The 25,989-nt window shown below is 42.1% G+C and overlaps 1 protein-coding gene across 4 annotated transcripts in view; it reads right to left on the bottom strand.

Moving 5' to 3' along the window:
• Positions 1 to 351: 351 nt before the first annotated feature.
• Positions 352 to 25,989, bottom strand: part of LOC124309812 (cardioacceleratory peptide receptor-like) — a 33,936-nt gene continuing 8,298 nt past the window's right edge. For 2 of the 4 annotated variants that reach the window (XM_046773559.1, XM_046773557.1), the window contains 9 exons: positions 12,766 to 13,077; positions 10,020 to 10,155; positions 5,803 to 5,906; positions 4,564 to 4,657; positions 4,342 to 4,437; positions 3,361 to 3,543; positions 3,111 to 3,212; positions 2,541 to 2,733; positions 353 to 1,492 (listed from right to left, as the gene is read on the bottom strand). In XM_046773559.1, the coding sequence (XP_046629515.1) occupies positions 1,315 to 1,492; positions 2,541 to 2,733; positions 3,111 to 3,212; positions 3,361 to 3,543; positions 4,342 to 4,437; positions 4,564 to 4,657; positions 5,803 to 5,906; positions 10,020 to 10,155; positions 12,766 to 12,933 (1,254 nt within the window). In that variant the 5' untranslated portion in view covers positions 12,934 to 13,077 and the 3' untranslated portion in view covers positions 353 to 1,314. Of the gene's footprint in view, positions 1,493 to 2,540; positions 2,734 to 3,110; positions 3,213 to 3,360; positions 3,544 to 4,341; positions 4,438 to 4,563; positions 4,658 to 5,802; positions 5,907 to 10,019; positions 10,156 to 12,765; positions 13,078 to 23,201; positions 23,220 to 25,989 lie in introns of those variants that run through there. The other 2 variants (XM_046773561.1, XM_046773562.1) reach the window with 2 other exon arrangements.

Genomic DNA, 25,989 nt, shown 5'->3' with positions numbered 1-25,989 from the left:
GCGCGAAACGGGTTACGCTGGATTCCCTCGTCACCCCAGGACTCGACGACGAGGAGCTGGACGCGACTTCTCTCCGATTCAATTACCGTCCCGTCGTTCATAAACGCCAAAGATATCCTCAGCCCCATACAAATGAGTCGCCGTAGCGATCGGAAACGCGCCCTGACTAAATTTCGGCTAAACTAATTCAATTATCACACGCTATTTGAATTTTCAACTTTTCCATTCGCGTCGTTTCGTTTTTTACGAAAACTGAAAACTCTTTGCATCTTTTCACTTTCTTTACACCGGATGGCGAGTTTTGGTTGGTCTTACGTTACCATCAATTTATTGTCACAAAATAGGGTTTCCATAATACAATATACATATATATATATATACATATACACATATGTAATATAATATTTATACATACAGAATATATAAGTACATAAAGATATACATTTATTATATACATAGTGAAAATAAATATGCACGCAGATTTGATATCTTATTATAATACATCTTATCTTATTAATCTTAGATAGTAACATGTCTTATCCAATTAAATCATACATATACACAATTGAATATTCAGTATACAAGCCATATTATATAGGTATATATATGTATATATCTATAGGTATGCCGTGTAGTGTCGTCAATTTTGTGTGCCCTACGACGTAATCGATTAATCAATTAGTCGATCAATATATAATATTTATGTAGTAATACTGTTCAACAGAGATTTCATCGTACATCAACGTCTCTCCTCTTACCTCGGTTTAACCGCGTTGTTACACAGATACATACATCAAGTACGTATAACATGTAACAAGTGAATAATATACATTTAACGATCATAGTTTCATTACAATATACGTATATATGGTCAATATTAATGATGATGATAATATAAAAATCAATCCATGTTATCCCTATCATTACCATCAAGATATCATTGTATACGGTACATTAAGGTATTGGTATAGATGTTTAAATGTATAGCGAAAACTTTTCCCCGGTTTAACCTCGACTGGCTACCGCACAACAGTGCATTCGCCAGCCGATGTATATCTCGACTTATACGTATGTAACACCTATGTACTCCTCGCCGTTTTTCGTTCTTCTCACCTCTCGTACCTGTCAATTACGTATCTTACCACTTAATACTTTCGAGTTCCTCGATTCTCCCTCGGCGCATGCTCGACTTTTTTGCCGTCATTTACCCAGCAGCGGAACCCCGAACGTCGAGGATCGCGATATTTAACCTAGACAGCTATCGAGGCCGTCAAGCAATTGGCCCGAAAGCGCTGTCCTCGAAGCTTTTCTACCTTACAGTTTGTGGTTCGAAGTGCGCAAACCGTGCGAGGCACGCGCAGCGTGGACCGAATGGACCGAACGAATCCGCGTGCTTTGGACCCCTTCCGTCAGGCTCGTCGTGTCAGTCCTCGATTGACCCATTCGACCCCCACGTGGACCACCAAGGATCCATCGAACTGGAGGCAGCTTTCTAAAAAATAAGAGATCAACGTTCGCCACTCACACTCACCAAGCATTTGTCTCGATTTTGCGTTTCGCAAAACTATTGGCGAGATTCGATGGCTTGCATCAAAATCAATTTTGCAGATGTGGGAATTAATAGGCTCAGAAGCAGCTTTAGGTACCGTAACATTAGCACGTAGACTGGTGCCGGTATAAAGGTTTTGGAAACGATCGTCTTGTCTTCCGAATCGCAAACAAGAGGATCCCACTGTAATGGATTTTCTAAGACGAATGCTTTTTTGGCATTTTCGAATTCCCCACCGTCAATACGTCCCGGAGTTTTATGGTCCATTTGACCGATTTCATTTGTTGGCAAAGTAAGAGTATCGGAGAAACTTTCGTACATCTACGGTATAAAAATGTACTCAAATAGACTGCCGGCACATTTCCCGTCAATGTGACTCTGGCATCCCAGTTGACAAAGTGTCAAAGTCAAATGGTTCGAAACGAACACGTAGCAGGCAATATCAAGTGTTATACGAGTTATCAATTTTCCTCTGACGAAGCTTGCGATACCGAGGAAAAAGTCAAAGGAAGAAAATATCGTATTTACAACAAGACGTACGCTTCAAACCTCGACGTCGTTTTTCTAGCGAACATCAGAAGCTTTCCAATTTGCAGTGCGTGTGCCGTAATGGACGCACAAATTGCTCGCGCGCTGCGTAAATTGACGTTTTGCAGCGTGACCTCGTCATTGTCAGCATCATACTTAATTGCCATTAATTCTGCGCATCTAGTCGCACGGATGGAACCTTTCATGTATCGACGTACGCGTCAGTTAACATGACCACCTGTCCAAACTCCGCCGCTACATGTACCCGCGATGGCTTTTCAAACGTGCATTGTTAACCCCGCGTTTCAACGATGCTCGTGCAAATTTCTGACAAAAGGTTACAAATGCTTCCCAATTGAGGTTGACAGTGATGAGATCGTTGAGCTATCTCACGACTTTTATGACCTCGCGTGTTGCTGCAGCCGGTGTTAGTATTAGTATATAGAACAAATTTTACAAGTACCTAAGCAAGTACCTCAGGTTTCTGCAGATGTGGGATGAGAATACGCAGTAGATTATCGGGTTCGCCGCGGAGTTTAGGGGAGCCAGACTTTGGATGAAGGTGGCGACAGCGATGGAGGTCTGAGTTCTCGGTATGTGATCGAACACTTGTAGCAGGTCGAATATTATGTAGGGGCACCAGCAAATGATGAATACTGTAAAAAATGTGGAGAGATGTTTTAAGGCGGACAAAGGGCCTAATTTCTCTTACTCGACTCTTGATCACAAGGAATAAAAACGCCGTTTTTGTCTCCCCAATCCAACCGTGGCCATGAAACGAACACAGAGACACTCGCGGTTTTCTGGTCATTACCGCGAGGCAGAATAAAACGAGGGTGGAGACAGAAAGGAAGATGGCAAAGGAAAATCGTCAGTCTCTGATTGCCGAATAAGATTTCGCATGCAAAGTGTATTCCCACTTCCATTCCGGCGCTGTTGGTATAACCCGCCTTGCGTATTCGATTCGATTCGTCGCACTGCAATCGAGCTGATTTTTTTCGAAAAACGTCGGTAACGTATAAGATGTACTCACCGAAAACTATGACCAGAGTCATCTTGACGGATTTTATCTTCGCACGAGGAATGAGACCGCGACTGCTCGCGCGTCGTGCGACTTCTTCGTCGTCGAAATGGCCTGTTGACAAAAGAAGAAAAAAAAAAAAAATTAAAAAAGGGAGATTAAATAAAGAATTAGCGAGTGGACGTGTGATCTGGATCGTGTTTCCGATTGATTACCGGTCGATCGATCAAACGATACGTCATCTCATCATTCAGGTGCTCACCGTTTATCTTAGGCCGTTGTACTTTCGGTATGATCTGTTTACTCTTGTTCCATATTGTGCAAACTATGCACGTGTAGCAGGCCGTGATGATGACGGCCGGAAGGATGAAGAGAGTCACGCTCACCAAAGATATGTAAATTTGCCATTGATTTGCCTCCATCTCGATCCAGCACTGAACTTTGTCTAAACAGATTTACATCAGCCTAAAGCGACAGCGAATATTGTTATAGGACAGCCAAAACCCTTTAATATGGGAGAAGTGCCACCCTTCCGTCCCCATCGTTCTTTTGAATAATAATTTTGAGTTCGAGCCATTCCTTCGTACCCGTAAATTGGCAAATTTATACCGTCAGTTGCTAGCGAACGGTTTTTCTTTTTAAAAGATACAACCCCCATACAACATGAAACTTCTCCACATCAAGCCGGAGTTATTGCTCAAGTCGGCGTGACGTTCTCCCAACGGACCACCGAGGTTTGTCCTTGGTGTTTCGATTGCTCGTGGAACAAGGCAATTCCAGAACCACTAACTCGGTGGTCCCCAACCCGGCGGAACGGTTTGATGGAGGGCTATATTGTTACGCGGCAGTGGAATGTAATTCTTGCAAGGGTAATATAATATATCGTTATCTCTAATCGTAGGTACAACATTACATATATATATATGTATATATACCATATATATATACCGTCGTCGCAACTTTGAATTGATGCGATATACCTGTAATTGCGCCGGACACATGCGATGTCCTTTGTTGCACTGTAATTACGTCCTGCGCTTTATACTCGTAGGTTGTCGCGAGAATGACTCAAATTTGAGGAACGGGTATACTTATAAGGTTAAACACTGTGATCCTCGGTACTGATTGTAAAATAAATACTCAAAGAAGACTTGAAACGGTTAATTCTTTTTTTTCGAAAAAATCGCCTCGTGTCATATTTTGAAAAATATTCTTATCATCAAGAAGAGAAGGTCCGACTTACTGTTGACGACTGCTTGCTTGAAAAGGATTCCGACCGGAGTGGCGAAGACGAAGGAGAGAACCCAGGCTGTGGCGATCAGACACTTCGCTCGAAACCCTGCGACGGAATTATTCATTGCTCAATTTACACTGCGAGTGTCTGTGTGTTTTTCTTTTCGCTTGCGTAAAATTCCGGGTGTAAATTACACACGAGGACTCATTATTTTAATATTAATAAACTCACAGCCTCCGGTGAAATTCATTGGGTGTGCGATGGCGTCGTACCTGTCTATACTCAGGGCGACGAGGACGTACGTCGAGCTGTAGGTCACGACTGCCTGTAAAACCCGAAACCCGGTCAATTGCTGCAATTAACCAGCTCGGTTCTCGGCCATTCGCGATAATGACTATAACTCTAGAAGTTTCGGATGCCGAGAAGGAAGAAAAAACACAAACATTAAAGAGTGTAGAAACAGCTTTGAGAAGGTGAGGCATGCGCAGCTTTCACGTAGGCAGTAAAACTTCAAGGGTCAAACTATGGCCCGACAGTCTTCAGAGGTAAAGTCATGTAACGCTGCAGGGAATTCAATTACTTTTCTTAACGACGAATTAACTAGTAAATAACTTTACACACCTATATAACCTGTATAACGGCAGTTAATTACAATAAGGGTTGAAGTTCCGAAGAGTATCGGAAGAACGGTAAACATCAAATTGTCAAATTATCCAGAAACGTGTAAGAAACGAATTTGACAATGGACCAAATTTTAAGAGGCGAGCTTTGGCCAGAGCCCAAAATGTAAGGCAAAGCGTTGACACGACGTGTTTCGAGCCTCACCTTGCAGCGAAACAAATTAACACTCGGGTATTTATAGACGGCGTACTCTCATGTTTAGGGACTATAGGAAAGCTGTGTATAGACAGTGAATATTCGATAAGTTACGCGGAGATAAATATTTTCCCGCGAAAGTCGGAGTAAGATAGAGTTGATAGATTCTGGGAATGAATACAGTCTGCAGGCATACGCGGTAACGAAATCGAATTTTCGCAGGATTGTTATCCCATCCTGTCAACCGGAATTATATTTCAGAACAAAAAAGAAACGAAGGTGAATTAGGAAATAATAGACAACTCGCCGCGAGTTATTGTCGAGATTCCCGCAAAACGTGACTCAATTTTGACGTAATTTTTTTGACCAAGCGTTCCAGTAGATGTCGGCAGTGAGTAATCATCTCTTCGCCAGTGATACCTATATTTACCGCATTATCCACCTCGTTGTGAAAACGCTTCCAGTTAGACGGTCATCTTTCCGAAAATTGAGCAAACAAAATATTCCCCGAGTTCCATACAGTGGCTTTCCACGTCTCTGTTTTTTTAATCCTTTTATCTTGCTTGTAACTTCCTTCGTCAAACTTAATCTGTACTTGAATTTCCCGAGCGCGAAGAGGAGTTCACGGTATAATTAAGGCGAGCCAAAACTTACCTGAAAATACTTGATGAGCTTGCAGGCGAGGTTTCCGGCCAGCCAGTCGACCGTCGAACGCCACACGATGTCCGTGCCGACGTTTATCAGACCGACGAGAAGATCTGGAATAAACAGCGGCGAGATTAATGGGGAAAATTGACGCCGACGTCTTTAGGCTGCAGCCGTGAGAAGCTGCTCGTATAATCCGACAATTTAATAAGGCGAGATGGGGGATCGAAGTTTGGCTCGATATTGCCTCCAGCTTGACTTGAGAGACACGTAGGCCTCTAATTTAAGTGGGAAAAAATGCTAGCTATATACCTGTGAGCTAGAGTTTAAACATGACCTGGGGCAACGGTTGTCGCAAGCTTTGGAGTAATTAGCGTTCTCGATCTTGACTGCTGTCGATTATTTTCTCCGCTAACTAGACTGTCAAAACAATTCCTGACCTAGCCCATTGTATAGGCATGCGAGAATTTATACAAGCTGGTAATTATTATTTACGTTGAATTGCGAATGAATTGGAAAAATTCATCGCGTCGCTTTATGATGTTGAGGGAAAGAAATTAATTACCACTCTCCGTCTTATGGGGGAGAAAATAAAGAAATTCAAATCATGACACTTTATGCGATGGCGGAGCTTGCACATATGCATAGTACACGTATACGTATATGTATAACGCAAATCCTTGAAAAGATTATAATTTCAAATTTCACTGCACTTTACAAGCTCTTACACATAATTCTTTGGCAAAATTGACTTTCGTCTTATTATCTTCGAGGAAGAATCTTCGCGGAGAGTTCTCTAACTTTCTTTCGTTGCCATTATATTTCGTCTTATTATACGTCAAGTCGACTTTACGGGTGACTGGATATTATAAAATAATGATACAATTACGTCTCCGCATTACGCGATTGTGTTTCCATTGATGCAACCGTTGTGCCAATCTATTTTCTCCTGCACTTCATAGAGCTTGAGTTTCATTCTTACAATTACTTGTATCCCGATGCAGCTGGTGCAAGTAATCGCACATCGTCTTTCATCAAGCTCATCGCGAAGCGATGAACATTTTTCAGGAACAAAGATAAGATTCACCAACATCCGATTCGAATAATACTGGACAAGCAGTTGAACGACCAATGATTTAATAACACAGTGACTGCACGATTCAAAGTGTCATTATAATAATTATTAAGAACACGCGTCGACGCCCGATTTGATCGATACTTCGTTCATGAATTCTAGTCTCGCATTCCAACAACCGAGCTACATCTTCCAACGGTCCAGGGTGGCGATATTTTTCTCGACGCTCGGAGGAGATAAATAAAAATAACCATAACCAACACTCACGGGGTCCGCGGGTGTGGGATTTTAGGTGATTTTTATGCCGAAAGGAAGGCGTTACCGTCTCTCGGTGTAATACGCGTAGGTGTATAAGCGGCGAGTGTTCGTCGTCCCGACGCGACGCCATCCACCGGACCCTCACGGGTCCTGGCTAATGTGCTTTCCTTGTTTCGTCGAATCTCGGATATGGATATGTTCGCGCGATACCGATGCGATATCGACTGTTTCGCGTGCAGATCGGCACGTGCGCGATCACGGGCGCAAAGAAAGCTCGGTTACAACACCTCGACGCTTTCGAAACATTTCACCGCACGTCTATATACGCGCATACACGTGTACGTTCGAGTAAACGATAACTACCGTTCACCTCCTGGGAAGAAAACTCGGGCCTCGAATTTTCCCTCATTTTCTCTTTATCTTTCTCTCTGTTTCCACTCCCCGACAGAACGTGAAAAAAACCCTTGTGCCAACTGTCCGGACTCCCCGAGAGACCCGATTCCCGGATAAGAACGATCCCCGACGAGGATTTCAAATCGCGTTGTTACCGAATTTAACCAGCTACCCCGGATTTTGCGGGAAGGGCCAACAACCGCGAACTCGAAAGCCAGGATCATGCGCCCCAAAAGTAGACCTCGGTTTCGTCAGCTCCCTTGTTTGCAATCTGACGTCGAGTTGGTAGCAGGATGTAGAGACATATTTTCCACTTCCATAATTCTCTGTATTTTTGAGCAATTTTCTTCTCCTCCTTCTCATTGTCGTGGGTATCTGGAGCTGGCTGATCTTTCACTGATGGGGGAAAAAAAAAGAAAAAAAGAGAAAAAAAAAAACAAAAATGGGAAAAGTTTGCCTCACTGCACTGCGGCCGAATTGCTTCGGGGAATCCCAGAGGTCCCCGTTTCATCTCGGCAGGATATATGTAATGGTCTGGTCGTATTCGATTAGACGGAAAAGTGCATTATCTCGATGAGAATCCGACTCGAATGTCACGTGGACGGATCGACGAATGCAGGGCGGTGTTGGGTTTCGGACGTTTAATGATGTCGACCGATATCTGGTGCTCCCGATGGCCGTAATTCGGTATCGAAGAATCCGGTCCATGGATCTCACACGCGCGTATAAAGAAAGAGCGAAGGAGAGAGAGAGAGAGGGAGGGGAAGAAGTTTTACGACAAGCAGAATATATCGGGGCGATAAATACGCTGGATGGAATTTCATATGAGAATTTTAATCTCGAGCTGCACTAACGCGATATACTTGGATAAATGGACAATCAACGGTGACTTCGAACCGTCGTAGGTTGTCTACCTACACCTAATAACACAGAAGGACCGCGGACACGCAGGTCGACAAACTTGAGAGCCGAGAAAATTTTACGACGTGTATAAACGTAAGACCTCGGAGTAACAAGCTCTTAATTATCTCACTCGAGGTAGCCGGTAATAACGGCATTGAGTTCATCAGGTAACCGTTCGACACTGGAATTATGATAATCGCCGTTACAGCCAGGCGGCACCATAAATTGCGCCCTGGAAGCAAGGGGAAAAGGAGCAAAGAGACGCCGAAAACCTTGATAATCGTTATCGCAAAATGATTTTCGCCTCGCCTTATTGGCCTGTGTTTAATCTCTGCGTAGAAAGCGGCAAACTTACCGGAGCGAAGAGATAGCTGGCCGATTAGTTTGCACAGCAAGAAACGCTTACATCCGCCCCTCGCGACTTCCGCTTGGCGTTAAGCTCGCCGGGATGAGTCAACTTTCACAAATTAATAAAATACCGACTTCCCAGCCATTTTCTAGGTTATTATTTTCCTACGAAGAACCCGGTTTTTTGTACACTGTTTATCATTCTTAACCTTGTTTCATTTCAGCTCTTGTTAATCGCGTGACAAAATTAATGTTGGTAATTTGTATTTTGTAAAGCGACTGACGCAAAACGGTCCGCAAAAATGAATCTTAAAAGCTCGAAACAGACTATTCGGAACCCGTTTCGTTCCAATTTGCAGTCGGTAGTTAGTAAGATGTTGGGTTTCGATTTGATATACGATTCCGCGACAGTCCGTTCGGAGTTCCGAGCTGACGCAACTGGTCGTCACGAGGTATACATTTGTGTAAGTGACTCGTTACGGTAGCTTGGCGGGTGATTAAATTCAAACAAGTGATATAAATTCGATAATTTATCGTCGGTAAAGGGGTCGTGAAATTTTACATGAATTTTGAGTAACGAGTTTTACGATCTTCGCCTTTACTCGCCATCTGTTCGTGTAAACAGCGTCGCGAATGCTTGGGTTAGGAACCATTTGCCGCACGAAGAAGGCTTCTGTCGGTTCAGTTTTTTTTTTCTTCTTTTCTCTCACTTGCTTCAGTTTTACTTTTCCTTCACATCTCGCGACGCGTCTTCGCATCCCGTTCGCCTCGAAAAGCGGTAATCACGCTCCGGTTGCCCCCGGATTTTAGATCGTAGTTTTGGCCATATGCGGGCGGTTTATGCCTTCGAGGAGAAAAGAGGGTCGAGCGCCGTATCGGCTGACGAAAAGCGAGGACGGCGGCCCTCGGGCGCACTAAAACTTTCACCACCGTCTGATGTAACATTTCCCATTGGGGAGGATCACGGAGAGCCTCTGAAGCACCAACATCAGGAGCACCAGTCGCGTGGGAATAACTCACTGTCAATTTACACCCTCGTAGCCCTCATTACCGATAATTAGCCGCCCATTATCAACCCCTTACCCTTCGCTCGCAACCCCCGCGTAAATTATTTAAAAAAATAATCGCGTCGAGCCCCCTTCGCTTTCACCCTATGAGAAGTAAATGATATTAATTTTACCGACGACGCTGTTCCCGGGCGATGCGATGACTCGACTTTATATTTCTGGGGTAAATTGACTCGACTCACCGGCGATCGCCAGCTGCTTTATGAAGTGGTTCATTCTCGACTTCCGGCTTCTGGTCAGCAGCAGCGCCGCCAGTACAGCCCCGTTTCCAATCACTATTGCGAAGAACAGACCGCCCATAACGGCGAACTGCTCTTTCTGTAAAAGAAAACAAACAACTTGCTTGATTATCTGTAAACGTAATGTGTAGGTGTACCGTTTTATCAATAAGCAGTGACGAGATTTCGAATTCTGGTTCGTTGATTGATCTTTGAAGGAGAGAAACGTATTAATTAATTGCCGGGGATATGAGCTATTCGCGCGAGGGTTGAAATTGTTTAATTAACTCCCCGAGGGTATCTTGAATTTTATTAGTAGGCAGAAGGAGGACGTGACTTCGGAACCCTTATAGAAGATTATATGTCTATCTAAGCGTGCTTGCAGGGGACAAACAGCTTCGACCTTACGTCGACGAAGTGCGGCGTTATCACGCGGGTGAAATATTCTAAGAAATTCTCAACCATTCGTTGAAAATTCACTTGTCTACGGTTAAAGATGATATAACATTGTATCGCACAGGTACTCCAGTAATGGAGAGAAAATAAATTCCCATCTGAATTCTCTGTAACCAATTTACATGTCATTTGATCGTCCTGCTGTTTGATATCGTCTCGAACTACGTAGTTTACGTAATAACGAAGTAAAACTTGCGAGGTATTTCCAATGAATTTTCAAACTCTCCGATATAAGGTTCGAAATTTTCCTCTCAGTCATCATCAGCGGCGAACCGTCAAAGGCGATAAATCGCGTATATTTTATATCTCGTCTCAGAGCGTACGTAGCGTCGATTTGACATTGGGGAATTAAATCAAGCTTTGCGGTGTTTGTCTTCTATTAAAAATAGTACCAAACTGTCGTCGATTGTTCCGCGTGAAGTATTTTCCCGGTTAGATCACGGCGATGACTCTCTGATAAAAACACCGTATTCCCCCCTCCGCGACTAGATGGCTGTTCACACGAGGACCGAGTGCCAAGTGTTTACGGGTCTAGACCGGGTGGAAAAGTGATATTAGGTATCTAGGTGTTCCAGAGGACGTTGCGAGTTCGTTCGAATTTCATCAACCTTGGCCTGGCTTTTACGCTCGTTTCGATTAAAAAAAAAAGAAACCAGCATAAATTTCCACACCTATGATACGTACGTGCGATATTCTCGACCGTCTCGAACAAGAATTCGCTTTCTTTTCGACACGCGGCTAATAGCCGTGATCAAAGACGACCCGCGAATTGAACAATCGTCGCGTTTCCATCGCTGATTAAACAACGAGGCTCTTTGTATATTGTTACACCCGTCACGGGCAGGACAGATAATTAGTCATATAATAACGTTTATTTTCTATACCGAGATGAAATATCTCTCAGTCATTGGGCGCCGTTCTTTGCTTATAATGTAGGTATGCCTCTCCGAATCCGTGCCGGTATACAATAATTATTTTCAAGGAGAAAAGAGTTTCGGCGAAAAGAACGCTTAAACCGTAAAAGTTTACCTTTCGTTTTAAAAATAAAACCGCGGATAATAACGCGCGGTATTTCATGTTTAATATATGTCGTATATACTTGTGTACATATATATACATATATATATATACATAATGAAACACGTCGGCATTACGAGTACGTATATACGACGGTGGACTTCCATTCCTGAAGTTCTGGAGCGCTTTGTTGGCAGCCCCTATCGTAAATTCCAATAAAATTGTTTATGTAACCTGAAAACAAGCGCGGTGCCTGATGGACAGATCCTATGTGGAGAGCCTAGCACTCTCCGGTAATAAATTGTGCCTTTGAAGAATGGGCCTGCAGCATAAGTCTGGAACGAAGTGCGGATTACCAATTTCGCCCGTATCGAACACCGCGTACGATTTACAGATCGAGGTCTAATCGACGTCCGTCTGGAAAATTCTAGCATTCATCAGTCCTTATTTTTCTAACCGTGTACCGTATTTCGCCACATCATTGACCATTTTTTAATGCAGAGATTTGTTTTGAGATCAATATCAGTAAAAAACGTTGCGAAATTTTCAATTCTGATACACAGTACGTCCGGTCGTATATATTTCATAGAATTTAAGTATTGATGTTGTGTATAAATTGAGTCAGTCCCGAATGAATTACGATCGAAAATCGTCGAGAATTTGTTGGCTAATTGGAACGTGGTAAAAATTAAGACATAAATCTACTCCTCATTACAACTTGCGGCTATTAAAACAAGCTGTTCCTCTAGTCCGGTAATCGATCGATCGCTAATTAGTAAATGCATTTATTAAAGCAATAATTTATGCTCGTGCCGATGATGATATCCAGCTGATATAGGAATGAGCGTCGGTCTTCGGTGCGAGCAATTTGTACTTACATCGGTATGATGGTACTGTTATTATATCCTGCAGGTCGTAAGAATTCATCGTCACGTATGTACGGACCAATTTACCGGCTGTATAAGACGAAACAACCGAATTGGCGAAAATTTTACCACGTAAAAATAACTGGCTGTGATAATTCTTTTCTTTTTAACGAGTTTCTCGAAACGGGCAACACTGTTAATGACAACATTCACCGACGATACGCGTTATTATGATCGAGCGTAACAGCTCTACGCTTATATAGTATATATGTATATATGTGTAACGTACAAGCAATATTATAAATAAAAATCGCTGCAAATAGAAGACGAACTTACGTCAAAGATGTAGATAAATCTGGGGCACAAGTTACCTCGTAAAAATAGTATATGTTGATCCCATCTTCCTGTTGCGTAAGGTTAAGGCTGGATACGTTTAGGGTCACGTTCATTGCCGCAGAGCCGGCATTCGCTTCAAGAGAGAAAGCCCCGTATCGCTTCGACGAGTTCAGATTCTCCAGCAGCCATTCCGCCTCCTCCATATTTGGACCACTTGAAAATTTCCTGGGGCATTATTTCACGTCATTACTAGAGGCGCCTGTAGGTGTTGTTCACGGATGAAAAATTCTCGCCTCTCAGGATCAGCCGGTGCTGGACGTCGATGAGGATCGCTTACGGAAGAGGGACTGCAAAGAGAAGATCGACGGTTTGTTAGATCGCTGATTTTCAGATAGAAGGATTATCGCAATAAGATTTGCAGAAGTTCATTTTTTTTTTTTTTATCATAGTGCACGCTGCGCATATTATGCTCGATAAGCAGGTTGGTCGGCCATAAATAGATACTTTTTACCTATTAGCCTGCAAATATTTGTTCAATAATTAAAAAATTGAAAATATTAGAATTGTTAAGAAAAGGTTGGATATCGAAGTTTTATTTCAAAGCGCTCGAAACTGATTACAAATCCGGTAAATTTTTTCGATTTCGCTCTACAATGACTTATTTTATTCACTATTTTTTACAAATTCGCTGAAACAATTATTTAATATTTCAACGCAGCACGAATATTGATTATGATGAAGAGATGGCAGTATTGGATTAACCAATGAAAGACAAAGAATTTTTTTTAATCACTTTATAAAAAATAGTCTTCTGAATAAAATAAGCCACCATAGATTGAAATCGATCGTATCTTCTAGATTTCAAAACAATTTTGAAGCTCAGCTTTCGTTTATAATGCAAAAGTATTGTATTTTGTATATTTACAAAAGAGATCTTCGTAGCTTGCGAATATAATTAATTTACGAATAAAAGAAAGCGATTTTTGGCCAAACAGCCTTCTTGAAAAATCAAATCTTGCTGATACTAGACGAGTGTGTGAATAAAATATCGCGGTGAGGATATCGAGGATCGAGCGTAATGTTTGTTTTTCGTATATTCGTCGGTGAGAAAAAAGCCGACTGATCATCGCCCATCATCTCCACGACGTCGGCAAAGTTGCCCATAATACCAACTAACCATATCCAGCCAGTACTCTCAAGAAAATGCGATAAATCTCGTTATCGCAGGCGGTTATAGATCATGTATCTTCTCGGGCTTCCACTCGATTTATTGGCTCTGACTTTGACTCGACTCCGCGTGTAATTTATCCGATAGACAAAAAGGGCAAAGTTTCGTCCAGCCTTATCTTATCCCGGCCTTAGTATTAATTTCATGGTTCATTGCCTGGCCTCTTACACACCGGTCGGTGAATTCGCTTATCGGACAAACGCTCACCCTTACAAGCCGCTGGGCGGCTGTGTGGAATAGACACGCTTTGCACCGCGAGATGCGCGTGTTAATCATCAGGGTATTAAGTTGTAAGTTTCGCGTGCACCGCGAGTTGTTGAGACTCCCTCGAAGCCGGCGAGAGCTTTCGAGATCGACGGGTGTTTTTTAATCCACAATTTTCATCTCCTTCGCTGATTCGCAGACCGCGCGATAGCGAAGCTGTAAAACTTCCAGTGGCACATCGTCGAGGAATTTTTCATTTCAACGCGAGGGCAATTATTTCCCGAATAGGAAATACGCAGCACGCCGATTCCCTATTTTACCGTCACTCCAAACGCCGAAGTTGGAAGTTTAATTAATTGAGGCCATCGTGAGAATCTGCTACAACGAACTTCCGTCGCTTTTTATTCTAGAAATTATTTCACAGGGACTCGGGTACGGATGTCTTTCAAATACTGGTGGAAAAATCGTTGGCTGTGAACTGGAGTGTTATAGGTGAGTTTCCGGGAAAAATCTTACGCCTATAAACCGCATTAGAGTCCTCGAAAGTCCGAGATCTATGATCGCACTCCATCTCGCGGTATATCTAGCGGTCTAAATCTTACACTTGAGTTAATCTTTGAGAGAAGAAGTTGAGTGATAAATCAAGAGATTCTTTTCTCTTATACCTCCTCCCGTTCTTATTATTACTCTATTTCTTCTACTTTCCCGCCAAGTGCGCAACGAATCAACGTCCGGGAAATCTTATCCATTAGCTACGAATGGGGTAAGCCAGGCGAATACACCACGTCTATCATCGTGCGCATTTATACATATCTCTTCTAGCTTGTCGTGCTTTTGATCTTAAATCCAATCGCCACATCACGATGATCTTGCTAATTGTCTGCTCAAGCTTGATCATCCACGACGAATCACGTGCCCGTGACGTAGAGAGTTATCAATTGAAATATCGAAGACTCACGCATTCCTCCAGTTGTAAATACACGCGTAGAATACCTGCCGATCTGTACAATAAATAATTTTTTTACGTTCACGTCACGACGAACAATTTTTCTTCCATCTTCGTTTAGGTACAAGTCGACCAATTTGCCGAGGATCGAGGCGCGTGGAACGCGGTGACGTCACACCAGGAGTTAAATTTATGCAAGCCCATCGAACAATGTCGCCTAAAAGATTTAAAATTTCCGAACACCGGAACGCCTCGGTTATAGCGTCGCGTCGTGAAATTAAATTCCTTTGATTATTCGAGAAAGAATACTGTATACCCGTTTTCGCAACTTTTGGACAGTTTCACGGACGTCAAGATGAGCGATGTCCGTGCGGGTGTGATCGAGTGGACAAATTCTGCGTATGTGAAAAAAAATACCACTTCGCAAATATCACGCCTCGCCATTCTTCACGGGATCAATGAAATAGTAAGCGTCGAAATCTTTTAACTGTAATTCAACCGTCGATCAAAGCAATTCAGCCACAGTTATTTTAAACAGTTGCAAGCAGTTGAAACAATTATTCCAATTGTTCACGGCCTGATTAAGCGAATGAAATTTCCAGACAACGGAGTACATAATGTGATTGGGTTGAATGCTATAATTGATGAAATTGGACAAGGAGTTGCAGGAGACAATCGTCCCATGCAATTGATCGAGAATTGTATACCTAATGATCCGCACGAGTCGATTTAGCCACGTTGAGAAAAATTTCATTACTCAAAGTTCCTAGAAAATTCTAGTAAAATGGGTTTCGCTGGAAGAACGATTTAAATACTCGTATTGTTCGAATTGCACAAAAATCTGATATATTACTTACTATTCAATGTAATAACATAATTGTCGATGTAAAATTTTCTGGTTATTGCAATAGTAAATCTTTTCGTTAAGTTTACTACATTTTTTCAATTAACTAACGTCTGAAAATCACTTTATTGTTTCACCAGCGTCAAATTATCGCAACAGTAGTAAAAAATCTAGTGCTCGTAAACGCGATTCAAAATATTCGTATATCACGTAATAAATTTTCTGTCTACATTTGCAGAAACTCATTTTCATTTTCTACTTTAATCCATAATTTTCGGTTACGGCAAGAAATGAAAATAGTGAAAATAGTAACCAATTTCTCAGGCTATTAAACAGCTCGACACCGTCGAGCGGAGGGTACAATTAAATCAACGGGCTGTTAATCGGCAACGGCGTACAGAACAGATGATTATTCCATAGCCGTGAGGGTATATCCGCTCGGTTGTTCGAAATAATTGCGTATTAATTAGATCACCGCTCCGCTAAGTGCCAACGTCTCTTATTCGGCTCCAGCGATGCGTTCAGCTGCATTGCAGCAGTCTTGTCCACATGTGCTGCGAAAGCGTGAATCCGGGACGTCGCTCTCTGTAATTTCATCTCCGCGAATTTACCACCTCTAATTTACACGCGGAAGCAATATAACGCCGAGCGAGAAATACGGGCACTATAACATACGTTGCACGACTAATAATTCAAAGGGTGACTTCCTCTTCGCATAACTGCTGCCGGTGTGACGTTATGACGCTAACGAAGCGTAAAAATCAAAGCCAAAGCTGGAAAATTGAGAAAATTCCTCGCGTTTATCAGCGTTCTTTCACCGTAGTTGATGAAAACGGTATTTCTTTGTTTCTTTAATTTGTTATCGAAGGACAGTTTGAGGTTCGTAAAATCTGCGACGACGCGAATATTTGCCCACCGTGAAAACGTAAACGAGACTTGTATTAATAAAAAGCAGTCGCATTACTGAGAATCCGGAGAGTTTTCCTGAGGATGAAAATTTGCAGAAACGTACTTCCGAGAGTCTGAATTATGCTTACGATTTTTCGTATAATATCCGTTCACTCTAAACTCATACATACCCACACAATGCGAGTCTTTCTTGGAAAAAGAGACACATACGTTATGAATATGAGATGAAATTTTCATTACCATCCGGAGGGATCACGAAAATGGGGTTGTGCCGCACGGCTGACGTTAATATTATCTCTGCGACGTTCGGATACCCAGAATGATTAATCTCGTCTTAATTTGGGTTAAATTCAACACAGTAGAGCGTAGACAAACACCTAATACCATTAGCATTAGAATTGCAACGCGATTGATCACCCGCAGGATACGAAGCGAATTATTAATTAGTATAATATTTAAAGTGGAACAACAAAAAAAAAAAAGAAAAACAACATATATGTATATATATACACACTTTCAATTTCTGAGCTCATAAATTTCAGAGATGCGTGTATTATATTAGAGGATTTGAGCAAATCCCATCCTTAAATTTGGGCACCTCAACTCACGCGCCAAAAACTTGGTAAGCTTCGCTAACGTAGTGTAGGTATAAGCCAAACTGGCTAGGGGGATGAAGTTTTGAGAAAATTGAAGCGTGAAATAAATACAGACGATCTTGCCAAGGATAACGCGCAACTTCATACGCGACATACCTAACAAGGTGTAAACCAAACACCGTGTTTATACAATAACTGTATAAGTTTGACTCCTTCGGAATCGCTGAGCAGCTCGTGCAGACAATTAGAAAATCCTCGTCGCCGTTGAAAGTGTTGGTTTTCAACCCGCTTTCACCGATCGGGGGTAAATTCGTAGGGATTCGTTCCCCGTGGCGGTAAGTTATACGTAGAGCGAATTGAACGCGTAATTACGACAAGATATCGCCGTGTAGCGTAGGCAAAGTACCGAAAAGCTCGACTCTCTCTCAATTCCGCCCCCATTTTAGCTTCTGCTAATTCTTTAATTAAATTTCACTTTCCCAAGTATAGTGCACCCTCTCTCTCGAGAAACGAGTAGCGCGTGCAGGGTGCGCGAAATGGCACGAGAAGGAAAAAAAATCTTTTGTACCGAGACGCGTTTGAACTGCAAATACAGGGTGGTACGTGCACGAAAACGGTCGGGTGACGGTAAAAGCGTGAAAGGGACCTAACGTTGGATTCTGCAAAAACAGACTGCGCGTAGTTTTCTGTCTTCTTCTCTTACGCTCCTCGAGTATATGCATATATACATGCTCATTACGTGTTTCGCGAACATTCTCGTACGAAGAGAGAGGCCGAGATCAAAGTGGGTAGCTGCAGTCACCCTTATGCAAATGGGGGGCTCCGATTCAGCTGGGATTCCGACCTTCTTGCGTTTCTCCTTTTCTCCGTAGAACGCTTTCCGAAAGCCTTGGCCAAGTTACGAGATAAGCGAGAAAAATCAGCCGCTGCTGCGCGAAGAGCAGAAAAGAAGGAGAAAGGAAATTACGTCGACGAGAGGATCGCATGGCAGATGACATTTGAACACGAAGAGTGTTAATTTTTCTTGATTTTTATCTCCTCTTCTAGGCGCACCGCACTGAGATAAGTTGCTTCGGGCGCGTGTTGTACAAGGAATCTTGAACAGACTGCAGAAATATTTAGTGCTAAACAGAAGTAGGCACGCTGCAAGGTTTATGTAGATCCACGTGCCGATCGCGGGCTGCATGATCTGTTTATATCCAACCGGCTAACATTTATAACGCTGGACGAGAGGATCTGCGCCGCGAATCGAATTGCAGGCTTCCATGGCCGACGATTCAATCTCGCAAATACACCAGCTTTATCTTCGCCGGTGTCACCTTGACAATAACCAAGACTCTGCTATAAATATATTACATTACAGCCGATCCGTGCACTTCGATCTTCGCGTGGCGCCGCTTCTTGATCGAATCTTACCCCGTTATCAATGAACCTCTAAAATTACCTTCGCTTCCGCGGCTCATATTTTATCGTCCCGAATATATTTGCGGCCTTATCTTCGTCTTAATCTTTCGACTCCGTGACTCCGGTATCCTCCTCTGATGATTCGCTTCTTCAACTTGTTTATCAGTTTCATTTCGAGCACCTCAACAGTATCGTTCCTTCCCCTGTACCGGAGATTTCGATGTGAATCCCTCACCTTCACATCTTGTCGAATTTCATTCTTCGGTAACAAATTTCATATATCCTTTAGTATAATTTTCGTCACGTAAGATTTCATCACAGTTTACAAGTCGCTGCTGCAGCTTTGACGGATCGGAAAAAAGTTAATTGTTTTTTTTTTATCGCGAATAATACCGCTCTGTATTAACATGCGCAGATACAACAGGCGTCGTACGTAACGTATAGTTATGGCACATTAATTGTGTTTACAGTATATTCTTGATAGTTGGGACGGCTTTTAGTTGGCATGCAAGAGCGTCGTTTCGACTGCAGTCTGATGCATATTTTATGGCACAATTAAGTCTCCCGCTACAGCGGCGCAGGCCGAGCTTCCTGCCGATGTTGTAAAAACTTCACTTTCCAGATCACCGTCGATACTGGTGTGTGTGTGTGTGTGTGTGTGCGATTAACGCATCGCATATTAGGCGCGCGTGTACGATGAAAATGTCGCAAAATGCCGAGACAAAATGACAATGAAAATAAATAAAAAAAAAAAAACAAAAAATATTAAATAAAAGCAAAAAAATGAGAGAGAGAGAGAATCACGTCTGAGGCTGGCCGCTGTTTACTGCTCGTAACAATGACACGACCCCGTAAATTTGCTTCTTTATTCAATACGAGCGTCGCGACTGCGGACCTCGGCGTTTCACTTCTCTTAAATCGTTTGGGGTATGTGACGCGGCGGTGAAAACGGGTGAGAAAAGTTATCACAAAGAAGTGGAGACGGCCTTTCGCATCCCTCCCTTTTCATCTTTTTCTTCGTCTTCTTCTTCCCCTTCTTGTTTTTCGCGTTTTATTTCCTTCTTTTTTCATCATCCAGCTTCTCCTGTACCACCGAAATGGTGACGTATAACTGATATTAACCACGATCAGCGGACAAACCGCTTTCGTGCCTGGAATCCGCTGGCTTATTCCTGTCCGAATATCACTGGCGAACGAATCGCAAGTCTGAAGGGTCTGGAGGAGGGGAATTACCTACGCCGCAAAGATATACGCCGACGTTTATCCGAGTGTGGTAGAAATTAATCAGATTTCGTCCCTTTAGTACGAGTGAAAAAGGAATCTCCGAATCGCGTTACAAATTCACCGAACGTTTTTATCACTCTTATGCACATATATACATCGAATACGCTGACGGATTTATTAGACCAGTTCTTCTTTTACCCAGGAAATTGAAAAGCTTTCAGCTATATATAACCCGATATCTGTAATTTATAGATATTCAAATCCCTCCGGATGCTGCAGCTGCATCCAATTATCCGAAGCAAGTTGACTCTAATCTGTTTTCACATTCGGGATGATCGACTAATTGCGTCAACAACACCTCGCCGATAATTCTCACTCGGAACTTCTTGAAATTCAGAGATGTGATGTTGAGATAAGTTCTCGATTCCGGGTGCGAAATCACGCTCGACATACTCTCTCCAACATCGTCGTCTGGCATATTTGATCTCTGAAGTTGAGACGGCGCTGCATCACCTGTACCTGCATGTGTACATCGAACTTATTATTTGTGCAAGGAGTTGTCATCTAGGTTAATTAACCGAAGTTATGGCAATATAAAATTTCAGCCGATCCATTCCGCTTCAATAACCAACCAACTTCCAGGTCGAAGGTCGGAGTTTGCTTGGGTGAGAAGCGAGTATATAAGGTATGCAAAGTTCTCTAATAACCTGCAGGAACTGTACAACTGTATAATTAATCAGACAAATTCTCTACGAATATTAAATTTCCACCGTCGACTCGATCTAATTATCATTCGCCGGATGTCGGTCGGTAAATTCCAGTTTCAATAAAATTCGCAAACTCTCGGGAATAACGTCGCTAACTGAACGCTGATTTCTAAATTGTTTGTTAATTCATTGAATACGTATCCTGTCAATTTTCTTAGGGAATTTTCATCGGGTCTCGTCGCCGTATTGTACGTATATTCTCGTGAAATGCTCGGCAATAATTATTCTTCGCTCGTTTCTCGTTCCCGTGAAAATTTATCGCCCGATTCATCCCCCGCAATTTGAACAGATGTCGAACCTACGTGCATACGCACCGCAAAAGCGACGACGCGATACACAAGTTTTCCGCAGCTTGCAATACGTAAACGATTGAAAAAATTCCACCCACGTGGCCGTGCAGCGAAGCCGACGGATATGTTGCCAATGCATCGATCATTTGTACGCACACGTGCGATATATAGTAAATTCGCTGCGGAAAGTCGCGAGGTTTTACTCGTGCAGTCAATTGCTTTCATCGTCGTATTTCGCACACCGACATTGAATAATAGATTTGATGCACTTACGCCAGCTGATTGAACCTGATCGCCGCTGTCCATTTGAAATTGCTATTTTTCCAATTTGATCTAATCAAATGGCAGATAGCCTGGAACAGCGGTGGACGAGTACTTATCTCGCATCTGTATTATATCCGTTAATGTAACAACCCGAGAACTTGAACTTGCTATCGAATCAAATTTATCACTCTCCTGACGTTTTTGAGCTATTTCTGGGCTGCGAAGGCCGCGAAAGCTGTTCAGATATCGCCGGATAATCTTCTCCTCTTTTCTCATCCCGTTTCGCGCTCCACGCGTTACGAATCGAAACGTCGCTCTCCTCTGAGGTCCCTAATTTTCAGGCACGCCAAATATTTAACCAGATTTTTCAAACAATTTCTAAACTTCGGGCATTTCTCAATGTCGCGATATTGAACTCGGGTCGAATCGCTCCGCGGGCTTCGGAAGGGTAAAAATTCGCGTTTCCAACGAAGCATCATTATCTCGTCAACCCCTCGAACCGCGACCTGTTTGATATTTTTACCACCGCCGGTGCTTCGCTTGCGATTCGACGATAATTTATCCTTTTTCTTTTTTTACTCTCTCGTTCTTCAAAATTTAGCCATGCAGATTGAAAAATAAATCGGCCCGAGACATACGGCAGCTTAATCGGATACACGTTCGATTAATTTCAGCCAAACTCGTCGCCGAGGAAGATGTGGTTCGGTTTTATGTATTTCGGGAAACGCAAATCTCCGGCTCTGAAATACTCGCGTAGTCTACTCAACGGACGAATATTTTTTTTCAGTATCTGTGAAAATAAATTTTCAGAAAGGTGCATTTAAGCGACGCCTCTTCGAAAACCGTCGGAACATATTCAAGCATCGAAATGCGAACGAACATTGATTTCATTGGCGGTTAAACCGTGTTCCGGGTGACGTATGAAATATGACGGCATATTACTCTCTACCTGTGATTCGGTCTGCCTCTCGAATGATAACATCTTGTTAAAAGTTGTTATCGTTACGATACTATACTTTTTCTCTTTTTCTCTGTCTCGTGTTACTGCTTCAATAAATATTACGACGTTTTTATTTATTTACACATGCATAAACATAGTTTTTTACGGATCAAAACGTCGCCGTTGGCGTAAACACCACTGGGATTTTTCGCTTGTATAATAAATTAGCGGTGTTTATTACACATACATTATATGTATATTATACAATGAGGGCGACAAAATTTGCGGTTATTTTTTTCTCCTCTGGGTTGTTACAGGTTTTAAAAATATCTGATCAAATCATTGACATTGAAAAGCTGATTCCCGTAAATAAACCGAACGGTCGTGCGAACACAATTTGCTAAAAACAAAAAAATTGATCGTAAAATACAGCGAAAAGATGAGCCACGCGTATCATTCAACGGAAACAGTTTTTTAATCCACGTTTCTAATCCAACGTACCGTAGCGGTTTAACTTTAGTCCGAAGAAGCGCCGGTGCGATGATGTATATACATATGTTACACATATACATGTAAATTATACATACATCATCCGGCTAATTTGACGGAAGCAGAAATGTAAAAGCTTTTGACTCCGAGAAGGGGAAACGCTCCCTGTTATATATAACGTCACCGTCATACTTATTATACGGTTAGAGAAGATATGCCTTGCGTAATAAAACGTAAACACGGGGATTCACGAGAGCGTGAGTCCATCCATAATGCCCGAAGTTGTCCGACGTGGCAGAGCTTATTTGAACGAGCCAGCTCATTTGAAGAAACAGAGACAGAAGCAGAAGAAACGAGATTACTCACCTCGCAAGTTTTTGGCTGTCATCAAAGCGCCGAGTTTCTGGGAGCGAGGAAAAAAAAAAAACTTTACTCTTCGCGTCGCAAATCACCCCCGGGTTGTACATCCACTGCGGGGATCGCGGTACCACAAGCATCTCGTTATACACATCGTACATTAGCACAAGAAAAGTGTTCCCAGGAGAATACGAGGAGGAGTAAATGGTTGAAAATGATATATTCTAACAGGGATGAAATTTATCGCGTTACAGCGCATTGTCGACATTGCACATGTGTGTGCGTGATATACGTATGCCGTGACTCCTAGTTAAATACCTTTCGCATTAACGTGGCTTGCGAAATGAATAATGAAAATGATTCTCACTTTATAATCAGCGTATTACCGGAGACGGAGGCTGAATCTAATGGATTTTGTTACTTCTTTGAGACTTGTGTAGAATAATTGTTCAACAGGTTGAGGTGAAAAGCTTAAGCACCGAGTCTTAAGAAATGTAGAATAACGTCTCTTCTAATGTAACGCTATCTGCTTGCGACCTGAGGAAGATCTCCTTTCTTCTTGCATGTGGATTTTTCTTTTTTTTTTTTTTCTTTTGTGGCTCGTCCGCTTTCGTTGTTATTGGCTTCCACTCTTTCTGCTCACACTTTTTCTCTCTGCACTGTTATCTCGATCTTTTATTCTCTATTTTTTTTTCAATGTAAAGTTACGCCTCACTTAACGTGGCGGTCTAAGGTTGATCTTGACGATGTTATTTCACTGACAGGAAAAAATTGTTGATAAAAAGTTGTCGACGTGCCGCATATTACAAGCTTAATGTCACTCAGATTTGAGGAAAAAAATGTTATACCGCACTTTCTCTAACTTCTTATTTTTTTTTTATCCATTTCTTCCACGCGGTTATATATGTATATTTTGGCAGAGAGGACTTGAGTATGCGGGCTAAACTCCCGTGATTTACATACTTATAATCTGACAGTCAAGATTCAACACGCATCAGCCAGATTTTATTTTATTGGACTTGTTTAGGCAATTTTATTTCTCTGACGTGCGGACAGTTCTTTATACTTTAGATCCTGATTTGATTTAGAACCGTGCCAGGATTGATATATTAATAAGGCGAATTTGGTAACATTTTTGAATAACGTGCACAGAATTTATAAACGCACACAAGTCATTTGCTTGGATTCTTAATTAAAATTAGTCGAGAATCTTTTTTTTTACTGTTTGGCTATTTCGAGATATAAATATTCGGAATTTTGAAAAAGAAAAAATTTAAGTTGAACTTTACGAGCAATGAAGAATTCAGAAACGGAATACGAATTGAAAAGTGAAGCTTCCTTTGAATTTCAACACATCGCATAGCAATGCAAAGACAAACTTTTCCCTTGTGAATACGAATTGCGAGAAATCCCACGAGAAATTACGTTATATAAATTATACGTCCCCGTCTCTCCGGATGTTCACTGTTCTCTGAGCAGCCGCGCTGTTCGGGCAAAAAATGTAATCCGTTTTTAATGCTGATCGTGAGATTCGATTGGATCTCTTCGTTAAGTTGAACGGTATAGCATGAAAATTCCTGCAAATCGATCCGCGAAGTTTATATATCGGTTTACCGAAGAAAACGGATTACATATTCTTCCAGTGTTAAAACGGAAAACTATCATCTGATTCCGGACAATTTTCAGATAGATAATTCTCGCGCACTTTTTGAAATGAAATTCTCTTCTTCCCAGTCAGAATTTTCGTAACTGAATTGACAAAGACAGAAAGAAAATACGAAATCAAATAAAATCGAAATTCTGATGATATATCAACGGAAGGATTTCGTCGAATCGAATGAGACATTTCTCCGAGTGTGAAAATGTTCGGAATTGTTGGCCCATCGACGCTTTCAACGACCTTTCGAGGCTGTATATCGAATTGGCGAAGGCTTGACCCCTCGCAGAGATTTGTCGTAATATTTTCCTCCTTTCCCGAAATCCACGCATGGCAGCGTCTCTCTTTCTCCTTTCAATTTATCGCGGGAACCTTGCGAAAGTGTGTCACCCAAATATGTGAAAAATAACCCGATGAAAAAAAGAAAGACGTTCGTACTATAGGCACGCAAAATCGGTAAGTATTTCTAAGATTTTTGTCGCGTCCTTTCGTATTACGCCCTTATATCTGGCTTTTTAATGACCCACCATTCGTTCATTATTTCCGTCGCCCTCGCGAATGTCGCAAGTTCTGCGACACGGTAAAAAAGTCATCCGGGGATTCTAATCGCCTAAGTAAGCGATCGCATACCGATAAACTTCGCTCCGCTAATTATATACCAACTCGTCGATAAATATATCCGTCTTCAATGTGTCTGCAGTCGGGGGCGAAATGTACCTACGTGCTTCTCGAGAGAGGAAATTCTCTACAGCGAATATAACCGCGACGACCACGTGGGCCGAGCTGTATAGAAGTAGGTTTAATATATATATATATACATACACATATGTCCCAGCAGCTATACATACGTTATAATGTTCGATCAGACGTCAAAACGGCGTCTGCGGTCTCGATTTCGTCGAGACTTTTCAGTCTTCTCTACTATTTTTTTGGCTCACCCGCGAAAATAGTCCGCACCCATACGCCCGTCTTCTAATATAAGTTCTTTATACTCATTTCTAGCTTCTTCATTTTTTCATATAAATAAAATATCATCCCGCTCTTTTGTCTATCGCAGAGTCAGGCACCGGTACGTATATTTTATTCCAACTATACGTATCATGCTTTATGAGAATTTTTGCGCAGGTCACAAACGTTTCG

Source organism: Neodiprion virginianus, chromosome 1 (assembly GCF_021901495.1).
Source record: "Neodiprion virginianus isolate iyNeoVirg1 chromosome 1, iyNeoVirg1.1, whole genome shotgun sequence".
NCBI classification, from domain to species: Eukaryota; Metazoa; Arthropoda; class Insecta; order Hymenoptera; family Diprionidae; genus Neodiprion; species Neodiprion virginianus.
Note: the sequence above shows the minus strand (reverse complement) of the source record. Positions and strands in the feature narration are given on the sequence as shown.